Here is an 11,424-nt window from a genome sequence, read left to right as displayed (position 1 = left end):
AGAGAGAGAGAGAGAGAGAGAGAGAGAGAGACAGAGAGAGACAGAGAGAGAGAGAGAGAGAGACAGAGAGAGAAAGGGAGAGAGACAGAGAAAGAGAGAGAGAGCGAGAGAGAGACAGAGAGAGACACAGAGAGAGAGAGAGAGAGATAGGCGAGGTGAGGGGGGGGGGGGGGGTAGGAGGATAACAACAACAACAACAACAACAAAGTATTAATTGAACAATTCCTTCCCGTCATTTCATTCAGACTTTTTCTGCCTGAATTTTCGTCGATTTAAAAAAAAAAGTGGTATCCTTCGTTTTTGTCATTAATTTTGTAACGTGGTGTTGATGTTTCAGGTGAGACAGGGTGAGAACAATGGCGAGCCAGCAGTCAGGTAGCGGGGCCATTCCGAAGACATCACGACAGGTAGGCCGCTGTCACCGTGTTGTGTTGTCCATAGTGTTTCCCATTGTTTTGTTTTGTCGATCGTGGTGTCTTTTGCATACTGATTTCTTGTGCATAGCATTGTATTGTACTGTCCAAATTATATTGTACTGTCCAAATTATATTGTACTGTCCAAATTATATTGTATTGTCCAAATTATATTGTACTGTCCAAATTATATTGTATTGTCCAAATTATATTGTATTGTCCATATTTTTGTTATTGCCCTTTGCATTGTGTTGTCCATTGCATTGTATTACCCATAGTGTTATATTTTCAATAGCATTGTATTACCCATAGTGTTATGTTTTCAATAGCATTGTATTGTCCATAAAATTGTATTATCCATAACTGTCATTGCATTGTTCATAACATTGTGTTGTCTATAGCATTGTATTGTCCATAGCATTGTGTTGTCTATAGCATTGTATTGTCCATAGCAGTGTGTTGTCCATAGCATCGTATTGTCCATAGCAATGTGTTGTCCATTATAAGATGTTTGGTGGCTTGTTGGCAGACCAGCTTTTGTGTTGTCCGAGGGGAACATATCGTATTTTGTTTCATCGGTATCGACTAAGGCGGACCGCCGCGGTTGACAAAACTGTCTGTCCGCAGTTGATCATAATGCAACAAAAGGCGATCATTATGCTCCACGAGGACCAACACTAAAATGCAAATGATACTGAATGCAATGCAATTTGGACGTATGTGTTGTGGTTTACATAGTCCGGGCTGATCAGTTTTATTGTATCGGTTCTAGTGTCATTATTGCATCATTTTGTACAGCTCATTTCAATAAGGCTCCAGTTCTTACCACAACAAGGCACCCGTTTCTTTCTCTCTCTGATTTGATTTGATTTGATAGCTGTTGCTTTTTGGGTCCAGCGGACCTGATAGGCCAAATCAGGACCCCACAAGTTTAACATTACACATATTTAAATTAAACCAATTTCAATAAACTAAATCAGGAAAGTCACCCAAAGGGAACACAAAAGCTTCAAGGATGAGAAAATGGAACACAGTAAAACTATTATCACAGCTCACAGTAAAACTTTTATCACACTGTTCAACAAAACAGAAACTGCTTGTGTCAGCATAATATGTTTTGATTTTCTGTAGATATCTCTTCTTTCATGGTCTCTCAGTTGTAGAAATGACTATGAGGCCGGTCTGTTTGCTGTGTGAGAACACTGAACAATGTAGACATAGAGCACGTACATTCTCACGACAACAGGGGACACTGAACAGTGTAGACATACAGCACGTACATTCTCACGACAACAGAGGACACTGAACAGTGTAGACATACAGCACGTACATTCTCACGACAACAGGGGACACTGAACAGTGTAGACATACATCACGTACATTCTCACGACAACAGAGGACACTGAACAGTGTAGACATACAGCACGTACATTCTCACGACAACAGAGGACACTGAACAGTGTAGACATACAGCACGTACATTCTCACGACAACAGAGGACACTGAACAGTGTAGACATACAGCACGTACATTCTCACAACACGGGACACTGAACAGTGTAGACATACAGCACGTACATTCTCACAACAACAGAGGACACTGAACAGTGTAGATATACAGCATGTACATTCTCACGACAACAGAGGACACTGAACAGTGTAGATATGTTACAGGCATTAAGTGAAACCAGGCATTACGCGTAATGCCTGAAATGTTCAGGCATTACGCGTAATGCCTGTGACCACTAGGCATTACACGTAATGCCTAAAAATACCAGGCATTACACGTAATGCCTGAAATTTGACTCTCAAAATTACGCTTATTGCCTGAAGCAATTCAGGCAATAGACACTACCTCTTGGATGACAGTGAGAACATTTTTTTATGACAAAGTGTTGACAAAATGTCATGGTATATGGTGCGAATATAGTAACTGACATTCAATCAAGTGAGCTTTGAAATGAATGCTCATTTTATTGTGCGATTATGAGTGATGGCAGAAAGTTGCTCCCGAGTGTACTTGAGAACAATCGAAGAAGTAAAAACTGCCTTCCAGAAAACGACAAAGTCACGTCATGAGTACCATCTCTTGGGAAAGAAAGTGATGTACGTGTGGTGTTTGTCAAAAACAGATTTGAGTGTTGGTATTCAGCTCAACGTCTATCGTGAAACAATACTGAAACAGGGTTATCTCCAATGCTGTCTCTGATAGAGTAATTGACACATAATTATAATGTCAAAGGGAGGTAACAACAAGTCGCGTAAGGCGAACTTACATTTAGTCAAGCTGTGGAATTCACAGAATTAAACTGAACGCACTGCATTTTTTCACAATGACCGTAGCCCGCCGCTAGTGCAAAAGGCAGTGAAAGTGACGAGCCTGTTTAGCGCGGTAGCGGTTGCGCTGTGCTGCATAGCACGCTTTACTGTACCTCTCTTCGTTTTAACTTTCTGAGCGTGTTTTTGATCCAAACATATCATATCTATATGTTTTTGGAATCAGGAACCGACAAGAAATAAAATGAAATTGTTTTTAAAACGATTTCGGAAATTTAATTTTAATCATAATTTTTATATTTTTAATTTTCAGAGCTTGTTTTCAATCCGAACATAACATATTCATATGTTTTTGGAATCAGAACATGAAGAATAAAATAAAAGTAATTTTGGATCGTTTTATAAAACGATAATTACAATTTTCATATTTTTAATGACCAAAGTCATTAATTAATTTGTAAGCCTCCATGCTGAAATGCAATACCAAAGTCCAGCCTTCGTCAAAGATTGCTTGGCCAAAATGTAAATCAACCAATTTGATTTAAAAATGAAGGTGTGACAGTGCCGCCTCAACTTTTACAAAAAGCCGGATATGACGTCATAAAAGACATTTATCGAAAAAAAGAAAAAAACGTCTGGGGATATCATACCCAGGAACTCTAATGTAAAATGTCATAAAGATCGGTCCAGTAGTTTACTCTGAATCGCTCTACACACACACACACACACACGCACAGACACACACACACACTCACACATACACACACACATTACGACCCTCGTCTCGATTCCCCCTCTATGTTTAAACATTTAGTCAAAACTTGACTAAATGTAAAAAAGGCTTAGTACACTGACTGTATCGTTCTTGCTGGAACAAAAACAGCTAAAAAGAAAATTGTGTTGTGTTATCTCACATACCGGGGCTGCTAAATAAGCTACGATATCAAATTATTATTAATGTTCGCTTGAGAAACACTGTGTAAACGGGTTTTTTTTTCTCATAAAGGAGATTTGTTATTATTATTCGACGTAAGTTGTTCACGATCTTTAGTAGTTTGAATGTAGCGCTCGGGTACATTGACATGCTGTTGTTGTTTTAGCAAGATGAATGCAATCTGGACCCTGTCCTACGTGAACCCCACTTTACACATCTTTGTGCGCAGAGTGTCAGAAGAAGAAGAAACGAGCGAGAGTCAAAGGTGTTGTTGCTCGACCGATTCTATCAAACAGGTTTCAGGCATTACGTGTAATGCCTGGCAATGATTTTCAGGCATTACATGTAATGCCTGGTATTTTTATGCATTACGTGTAATGCCTAGTGGTCACCGGCATTACGCGTAATGCCTGAACATTTCAGGCATTACGCGTAATGCCTGGTTTCACTTAATGCCTGTAACAGATATACAGCATGTACATTCTCACGACAACAGAGGACACTGAACAGTGTAGACATACAGCACGTACATTCTCACAACAACAGGGGACACTGAACAGTGTAGATATACAGCATGTACATTCTCACGACAACAGGGGACACTGAACAGTGTAGACATACAGCACGTACATTCTCACGACAACAGGGGACACTAAACAGTGTAGACGTACAGCACGTACATTCTCACAACAACAGGGGACAACAGGGGACACTGAACAGTGTAGACATACAGCACATGTATACATTCTCACAACAACAGGGGACACTGAACAGTGCAGACATACAGCACGTACATTCTCACGACAACAGGGGACACTGAACAGTGTAGACATCAGGGGTTGACACTAACTTATTTGGCCTGGGGCCACACTGGCCCCAGAGATGGAAATTGCTGGGGCGGAAAAAAAATCTGGGGCCCACTCTCAGTATTCACGTGCGGCAATGCATTGTCTGTTTTTCTTCATCGTACTGAAGCCAGGGAAATTCTTTCAACCATTTGACATTGAAATTACGACAGCGCTTCGCGCTTTTGGCTGCATCGGTTTCCTTTTTTCGTTTCTCTCCACCCTGTTCTTCATCTTCATTGCCATGTCTTTTTACACCAGGGATGTGTCGCCACATTTTGCGTTTGGCATTTGAAGGCGATACTTATCTCTCACGCTAAAGAGCGCAATCTGGGAGTTATTTCCCTTACGACATTGTCCTTCGACGATTTGAATGTGTTTTTTTCTTGACTGCGGCATTGATCGTAACGCAAATTTCAGTGACGACTTTGACTGGCGATTTTTAGTGATTGGCTCTGCTGGCATTAGAATTTTCGGTTTGTCATTGTTGGAATTTATCCTGGGGCGGAGTGGGCCCCAAGCTTCAGCAATGTTTGGGGCGGAACACAAAACTCTGGGGCGTTCCGCCCCCCGCCCCCGCTAGTGTCGAACCCTGGACATACAGCACGTACATTCTCACGACAACAGGGGACACTGAACAGTGTAGACATAGAGCACGTACATTCTCACAACAACAGGGGCCACTAAACAGTGTAGACATAGAGCACGTTCATTCTCACAACAACAGGGGACACTGAACAGTGTAGACATACAGCACGTACATTCTCACAACAACAGGGGACACTGAACAGTGTAGACATACAGCACGTACATTCTCACGACAACAGGGGACACTAAACAGTGTAGACATACAGCACGTACATTCTCACGACAACAGGAGACACTAAACAGTGTAGACATACAGCACGTACATTCTCACAACAACAGGAGACACTGAACAGTGTAGACATACAGCACGTACGTTCTCACAACAACAGGGGACACTAAACAGTGTAGACATACAGCACGTACATTCTCGCAACAACAGGGGACACTGAACAGTGTAGACATACAGCACGTACATTCTCACAACAACAGGGGACACTAAACAGTGTAGACATACAGCACGTACATTCTCACAACAACAGGGGACACTAAACAGTGTAGACGTACAGCACGTACATTCTCACAACAACAGGGGACACTGAACAGTGCAGACATACAGCACGTACATTCTCACGACAACAGGGGACACTGAACAGTGTAGACATACAGCACGTACGTTCTCACGACAACAGGAGACACTAAACAGTGTAGACATACAGCACGTACGTTCTCACAACAACAGGGGACACTGAACAGTGTAGACATACAGCACGTACATTCTCACAACAACAGGAGACACTAAACAGTGTAGACATACAGCACGTACATTCTCACGACAACAGGGGACACTAAACAGTGTAGACATACCACACGTACATTCTTACAACAACAGGAGACACTGAGTACTGTAGACATACAACACGTACATTCTTACAACAACAGGAGACACTGAGTACTGTAGACATACAACACGTACGTTCTCACAACAACAGGGGACACTAAACAGTGTAGACATACAGCACGTACATTCTCACGACAACAGGGGACACTGAACAGTGTAGATATACAGCATGTACATTCTCACGACAACAGGGAACTCTGAACAGTGTAGACATAGAGCACGTACATTCTCACGACAACAGGGGACACTGAACAGTGTAGACATACAGCACGTACATTCTCACGACAACAGAGGACACTGAACAGTGTAGATATACAGCATGTACATTCTCACGACAACAGAGGACACTGAACAGTGTAGATATACAGCATGTACATTCTCACGACAACAGAGGACACTGAACAGTGTAGATATACAGCATGTACATTCTCACGACAACAGAGGACACTGAACAGTGTAGACATACAGCACGTACATTCTCACGACAACAGGGGACACTGAACAGTGTAGGTATACAGCACGTACATTCTCACAACAGAGGACCCTGAACAGTTTAGACATACAGCACGTACATTCTCACAACAGGGGACAACAGGGGACACTGAACAGTGTAGACATACAGCACGTGCATTCTCACGACAACAGGGGACACTCGCATTGTACGTTGCAGGCGTGCTGCCAGTGCAGCAGGGAATCACGGTGCATCAGGCAAGGGGTGTGTGACTGCCGTGCGAACTGTGCCCGCTGTACCAACTGTGCTGCTCAGGGCTGCACGAATCGCACCATTGATCTGGTACGTCTTGGGTAGTGGTGTACTCTCTCTCTCTCTCTCTCTCTCTCTCTCTCTCTCTCTCTCTCTCTCTCTCTCTCTCTCTCTCTCTCTCTCTCTCTCCTCTCCCTCTCTCTCCTCTCTCCCCTCTCTCTCTCCCCTCTCTCTCTCTCTCTTTGTCTCTCTCTCTTTGTCTCTCTCTCTTTGTCTCTCTCTCTCTCAGACAGACAGACAGCTTCCAAAAAAAAAAAAAAAAAAAAAAAAAAAAAAAATGTATATGTTTCACATAATGCAACTAAAGATGTGCTGAATGGTTCATCAATTCATTTAAAATGTATGTGCATGTTAAACAAAATTATACTAATATGCAGATCTAAATTAAGTTATGTTAATAATTGACACTTTTTATCATTGGAAATTGTACTTAAAATGCAGTATGACAATTTATTTTTTAATTCATATCTGTATATATATACAGTTATAATGTATTAAGTTTGATGTGATAGTTCTTTGATTATATTGTTTTCTGTTCTTGTTAAACCCTATATTAGGGCGAGGGCTGGATGTAAAAAAGCAATATTCTTGCTTATCTATTACCCTCGATAATAAAGATTTTGTCTTGTCTTGTCTTGTCTTGTCTTGTCTTGTCTTGTCTTGCTCTCTCTCTCTCTCTCTCTCTCTCTCTCTCTCTCTCTCTCTCTCTCTCTCTCTCTCTCTCTCTCTCTCTCTCTCTCTCACTCTCCAATTGTTTGTAAACCTGCTAAGACTTATAGTAAATGTGTCAGCAAATTTGTCCGAAGGTATGGGTGAGGTAACCTTTTACGCCGTTTAAAGGCATATGTACGCGCTCCCGTGTTTACAAAGTGTAGTTTGCCCATAATCGATGTCAAACGCACCATAAGACCATGTAATGACGATATGTCGCCATGCGCGGACCATATACATGCATTACAGCTTGTTTTAGAGTCTCAAAAACTTTGGATGTAAACAAAGACGCGGAGTTATTTCCCTTGCGTCAACGCTACCTCTGTTGGCAAATCTATAAATAGGACGATCCAGATCAAAATGAAAATTAACATATCTCAACATTGAAGGGGTCCTAGACCACAATATTTTGCAGGGAACTTAATTTAGCATGTCTCCAGCTGTTGGTAAAGCAATTAGCGTGTATAGTCATCGAGTACATATGGCTTTAACTATTTTCACGATCCACACAATGCAACAGAAAAGTATGTTTGGTGTTTCAAATTTTATTCACTAAAATTACACAATGAAAAGAGATCTTCTAAAATGCAAAAATGTTTATCTTCAAACCAAAATCTAAAACAAATACAAAAACTATATTTGTTATCATCTAATTCTGAAAATACATCTTTTACAACTATATCTTCATAATATAATACCTATTTCATCATGTCACTTCAGTTTCTTTCAATGAATAATCTTCTCCATTATTCAAGATGACCACATGATTCTTTGCATTCTATGGCTATCTTGTGTTGCCAATGAAAAAGTACTTATGAAACCAAAAAGTGCTTTAAATAATTATAACTGACTACTTTAAAAATAAAACAGCTAAGCCTAAAAACTCATTAAAATTTAAAAAAAATAGCATTCACATACTTCAAATTAATAATCTTTTGTCACTAATTCATTTCTAAATTTACTAAGACAACATTCCTGAGAGTTCTAAAACACTGATTCCTGACTTCCTGACAATCAAAGGGAATGTAATCCTGACATTCCATTTGTCAAGAACAAGCACAGTTCCTTCCCTTACACTAAATAGACAAAACAGTAAGCCCCCAAAAGTACTTTGTAAAATGCGAAAGAATGAATAAGAATGAATACTTTCATAGGTTTACATGTTTAAAGGAGATTAAAGGCACAGTAAGCCTCCCGTAAACCATCACAGAGCTCCCCGAGCGTCTACATACAGTACAAGCATACATACTTCCATTTGAACGCTCACCGAACGGGAACATCCTGGCTGCTTTCTGTCGAGCGTGAGAAATTTTCAAAGAATTTATTTTCGTGGACTTGCACCTCTACAACAATGGCGCCTCGTTTTGGTGCTGGACGGCTGTTATGAATATTCGGTACCGGAAATCACGCCCGGACAGTAAACCTCCCGTAAACCATCACAGATACTGTCAGGCTTTTACACACAGTACAAACACCCTTCCATTTGAACGCTCACCAAACGGGAACATCCTAGGTGCCCTACGTAAAGAGCGAGCAATTTTTAAAGAATTAATTTTGCAGATTGTCTCGAACACTTTTTGGACCCATCCTAAACTCAGGTCAAAAATTAGTTACTTCCCTTCGGGTCTCATTCTATCGATGTAAACTGGCGATAGCCGTGGATCGATGATTATCAGAATGTTTTTGGACCGTGGTGCGTTTATGCGCTAGACCTAACTTTTAAAATCTAAATAATAAATTGACAGCTTGTTACACAAACATTCTTTAATCATAAAAGAATTCTTTTTTCATCAAGACAAGATCAGTACAATTCGAAGTGGTGAAAGTTTGAAAAAAGAAAAGCCCGGAAGCAGGGTCACGCAAGGGTCGTAGCAGACGACGGTTTATGCATCTCGCCGTTCCTCTCAACAGTCAAAAGCCATCGCTAGAGTTCGTGTGAACCACAGCCGTTTGTTTCGTGCATAAAAACGTGCTATTGTAGATAAGCTCACATCGAGTCGCATTCAAATGACTAACTGACGACTACATTGTGAAAAAGGGAAACTGGATCACACGGGTTCACGATGGCTCAGGGGTAAGATAAACCACGCAAAAATAAATTCTTTGAAAATTGTTTCGCTCTTTACGGAGGGCACCTAGGATGTTCTCAATCGGTGAGTGTTTAAATGAAAGGGTGTTTGTACTGTGTGTAAACTTTGAAGCCTGACCGTATCTGTGATGGTTTACGGGAGGCTTACTGTGCCTTTAAGGCTTTGAACAAGATTTGACAAAAGAAGTGTTACAAGACATGAGGTTTTTAAAACCGTCTGCAATTTCACCGTGATTGCCACAGGTTGTTGGCACATTAAACAACAAACAATAACCAGCCAACCAACCCATCTCTGTCTGTCTATCTCTGTCTGTCTATCACTGTCTGTCTATCTGTCTGTCTATCTCTGTCTGGCTATCTCTGTCTGTCTATCTCTGTCTGTCTATCTGTGTCTATCTCTGTCTGTCTATCTCTGTCTGTCTATCTGTGTCTATCTCTGTCTGTCTATCTCTTTCTGTCTGTCTCTGTCTGTCTATCTCTGTCTGTCTATCTGTGTCTGTCTATCTCTGTCTGCCTGTCTTTGTCTGTCTATCTCTGTTTGTCTATCTGTGTCTGTCTATCTCTGTCTGTCTATCTCTGTCTGTCTATCTCTCTCTGTCTATCTCTGTCTGTCTATCTCTGTCTGTCTATCTCTGTCTGTCTATCTCTGTCTGTCTATCTCTGTCTGTCTATCTGTCTGTCTATCTCTGTCTGTCAATATGTCTATCTCTGTCTGTCTATCTCTGTCTGTCTGTCTATCTCTGTCTGTCTATCTGTCTGTCTATCTCTAGCTCTGTCTCTCCTGCCCACCTCCCCCTCCACCCCCACCCCCCCCCCCCCCCCCCCCCTCAGCTCCTACACGGCCGATCTAATCTGTCAATTTGTTGGGGGTCGTATACATGCATTGTCCGTTTCAGTGTCGATAAATGCAAATAGACTGAACATTCCTCATTGATGACGATCGCAACAGCCAAGTTGATGGTTGAGTGTTTGGGACCCCGCCACCTGCTTGATAAAGAGAAGAGATGTTCCAGTCTCCCGCCCCCCCCCCCCCCCTCCCTCCTCCCATTTTGTGACACAAAACCAGGTAAAAATGGTAAAGATCCTGAAATCCATGTCGGTGAATTATAGAAACATGAAAATACCAAGCATGCATCCCACGACATAGAGTAGAGTATAATCCTATGGCCGACGGAACATACGGCCAAGCACATACAATCCTCTTCGTGCAAAACCATGGGTGTACATGGGCGTTTTGGCCCACAAACGCACAGGAAAATAAAATAATGTTTGAACATTTTTTTTTCTGAGTACCATGTGAGGAAACACGTTCACATACTATTGCATGACAATAGGGTGAGTCACACTATCTAAAACAACGCTATGACAGAAGTGACTGTAAAATCATGCACACCACTCATAATTATGAACAGCGCTATGACAGAAGTGACTGTAATATCATGCACACCATTCATAATTATGAACATCGCTATGACAGAAGTTGTAATATCATGCACACCACTCATAATTATGAACATCGCTATGACAGAAGTGACTGTTATATCATGCAGACCACACATATGAACATCGTTATGACAGAAGTGACTTTAATATCATGCAAACCACACATATGAACATCGCTATGACAGAAGTGACTGTAATATGGAAACCACACATATGAACAACGCTATGACAGAAGTGACGATAATATCATGCACACCACTCATAATTATGAACAGCGCTATGACAGAAGTGACGGTCATATCATGGAAACCACTCATAATTATGAACAGCGCTATGACAGAAGTGACGGTAATATATCATGCAAACCACACATATGAACATCGCTATGACAGAAGTGACTGTAATATGGAAACCACACATATGAACAACGCTATGACAGAAGTGACGGTCATATCATGCACAC

At 41.2% G+C, this 11,424-nt stretch overlaps 1 protein-coding gene across 1 annotated transcript in view; it reads left to right on the top strand.

Moving 5' to 3' along the window:
• Positions 1-11,424, top strand: part of LOC138962898 (uncharacterized) — a 42,624-nt gene that overhangs the window by 11,211 nt on the left and 19,989 nt on the right. Inside the window, exon 2 of the mRNA XM_070334859.1 lies at positions 338-407. Within this exon, the coding sequence (XP_070190960.1) occupies positions 357-407 (51 nt within the window). The 5' untranslated portion in view covers positions 338-356. The remainder of the gene's footprint in view (positions 1-337; positions 408-11,424) is intronic.

This window comes from Littorina saxatilis, linkage group LG3 (assembly GCF_037325665.1).
Source record: "Littorina saxatilis isolate snail1 linkage group LG3, US_GU_Lsax_2.0, whole genome shotgun sequence".
Taxonomy (NCBI): Eukaryota; Metazoa; Mollusca; class Gastropoda; order Littorinimorpha; family Littorinidae; genus Littorina; species Littorina saxatilis.
The sequence above is the reverse complement of the archived record's forward strand: the minus strand, read 5'-3'. Positions and strand labels throughout refer to the sequence as shown.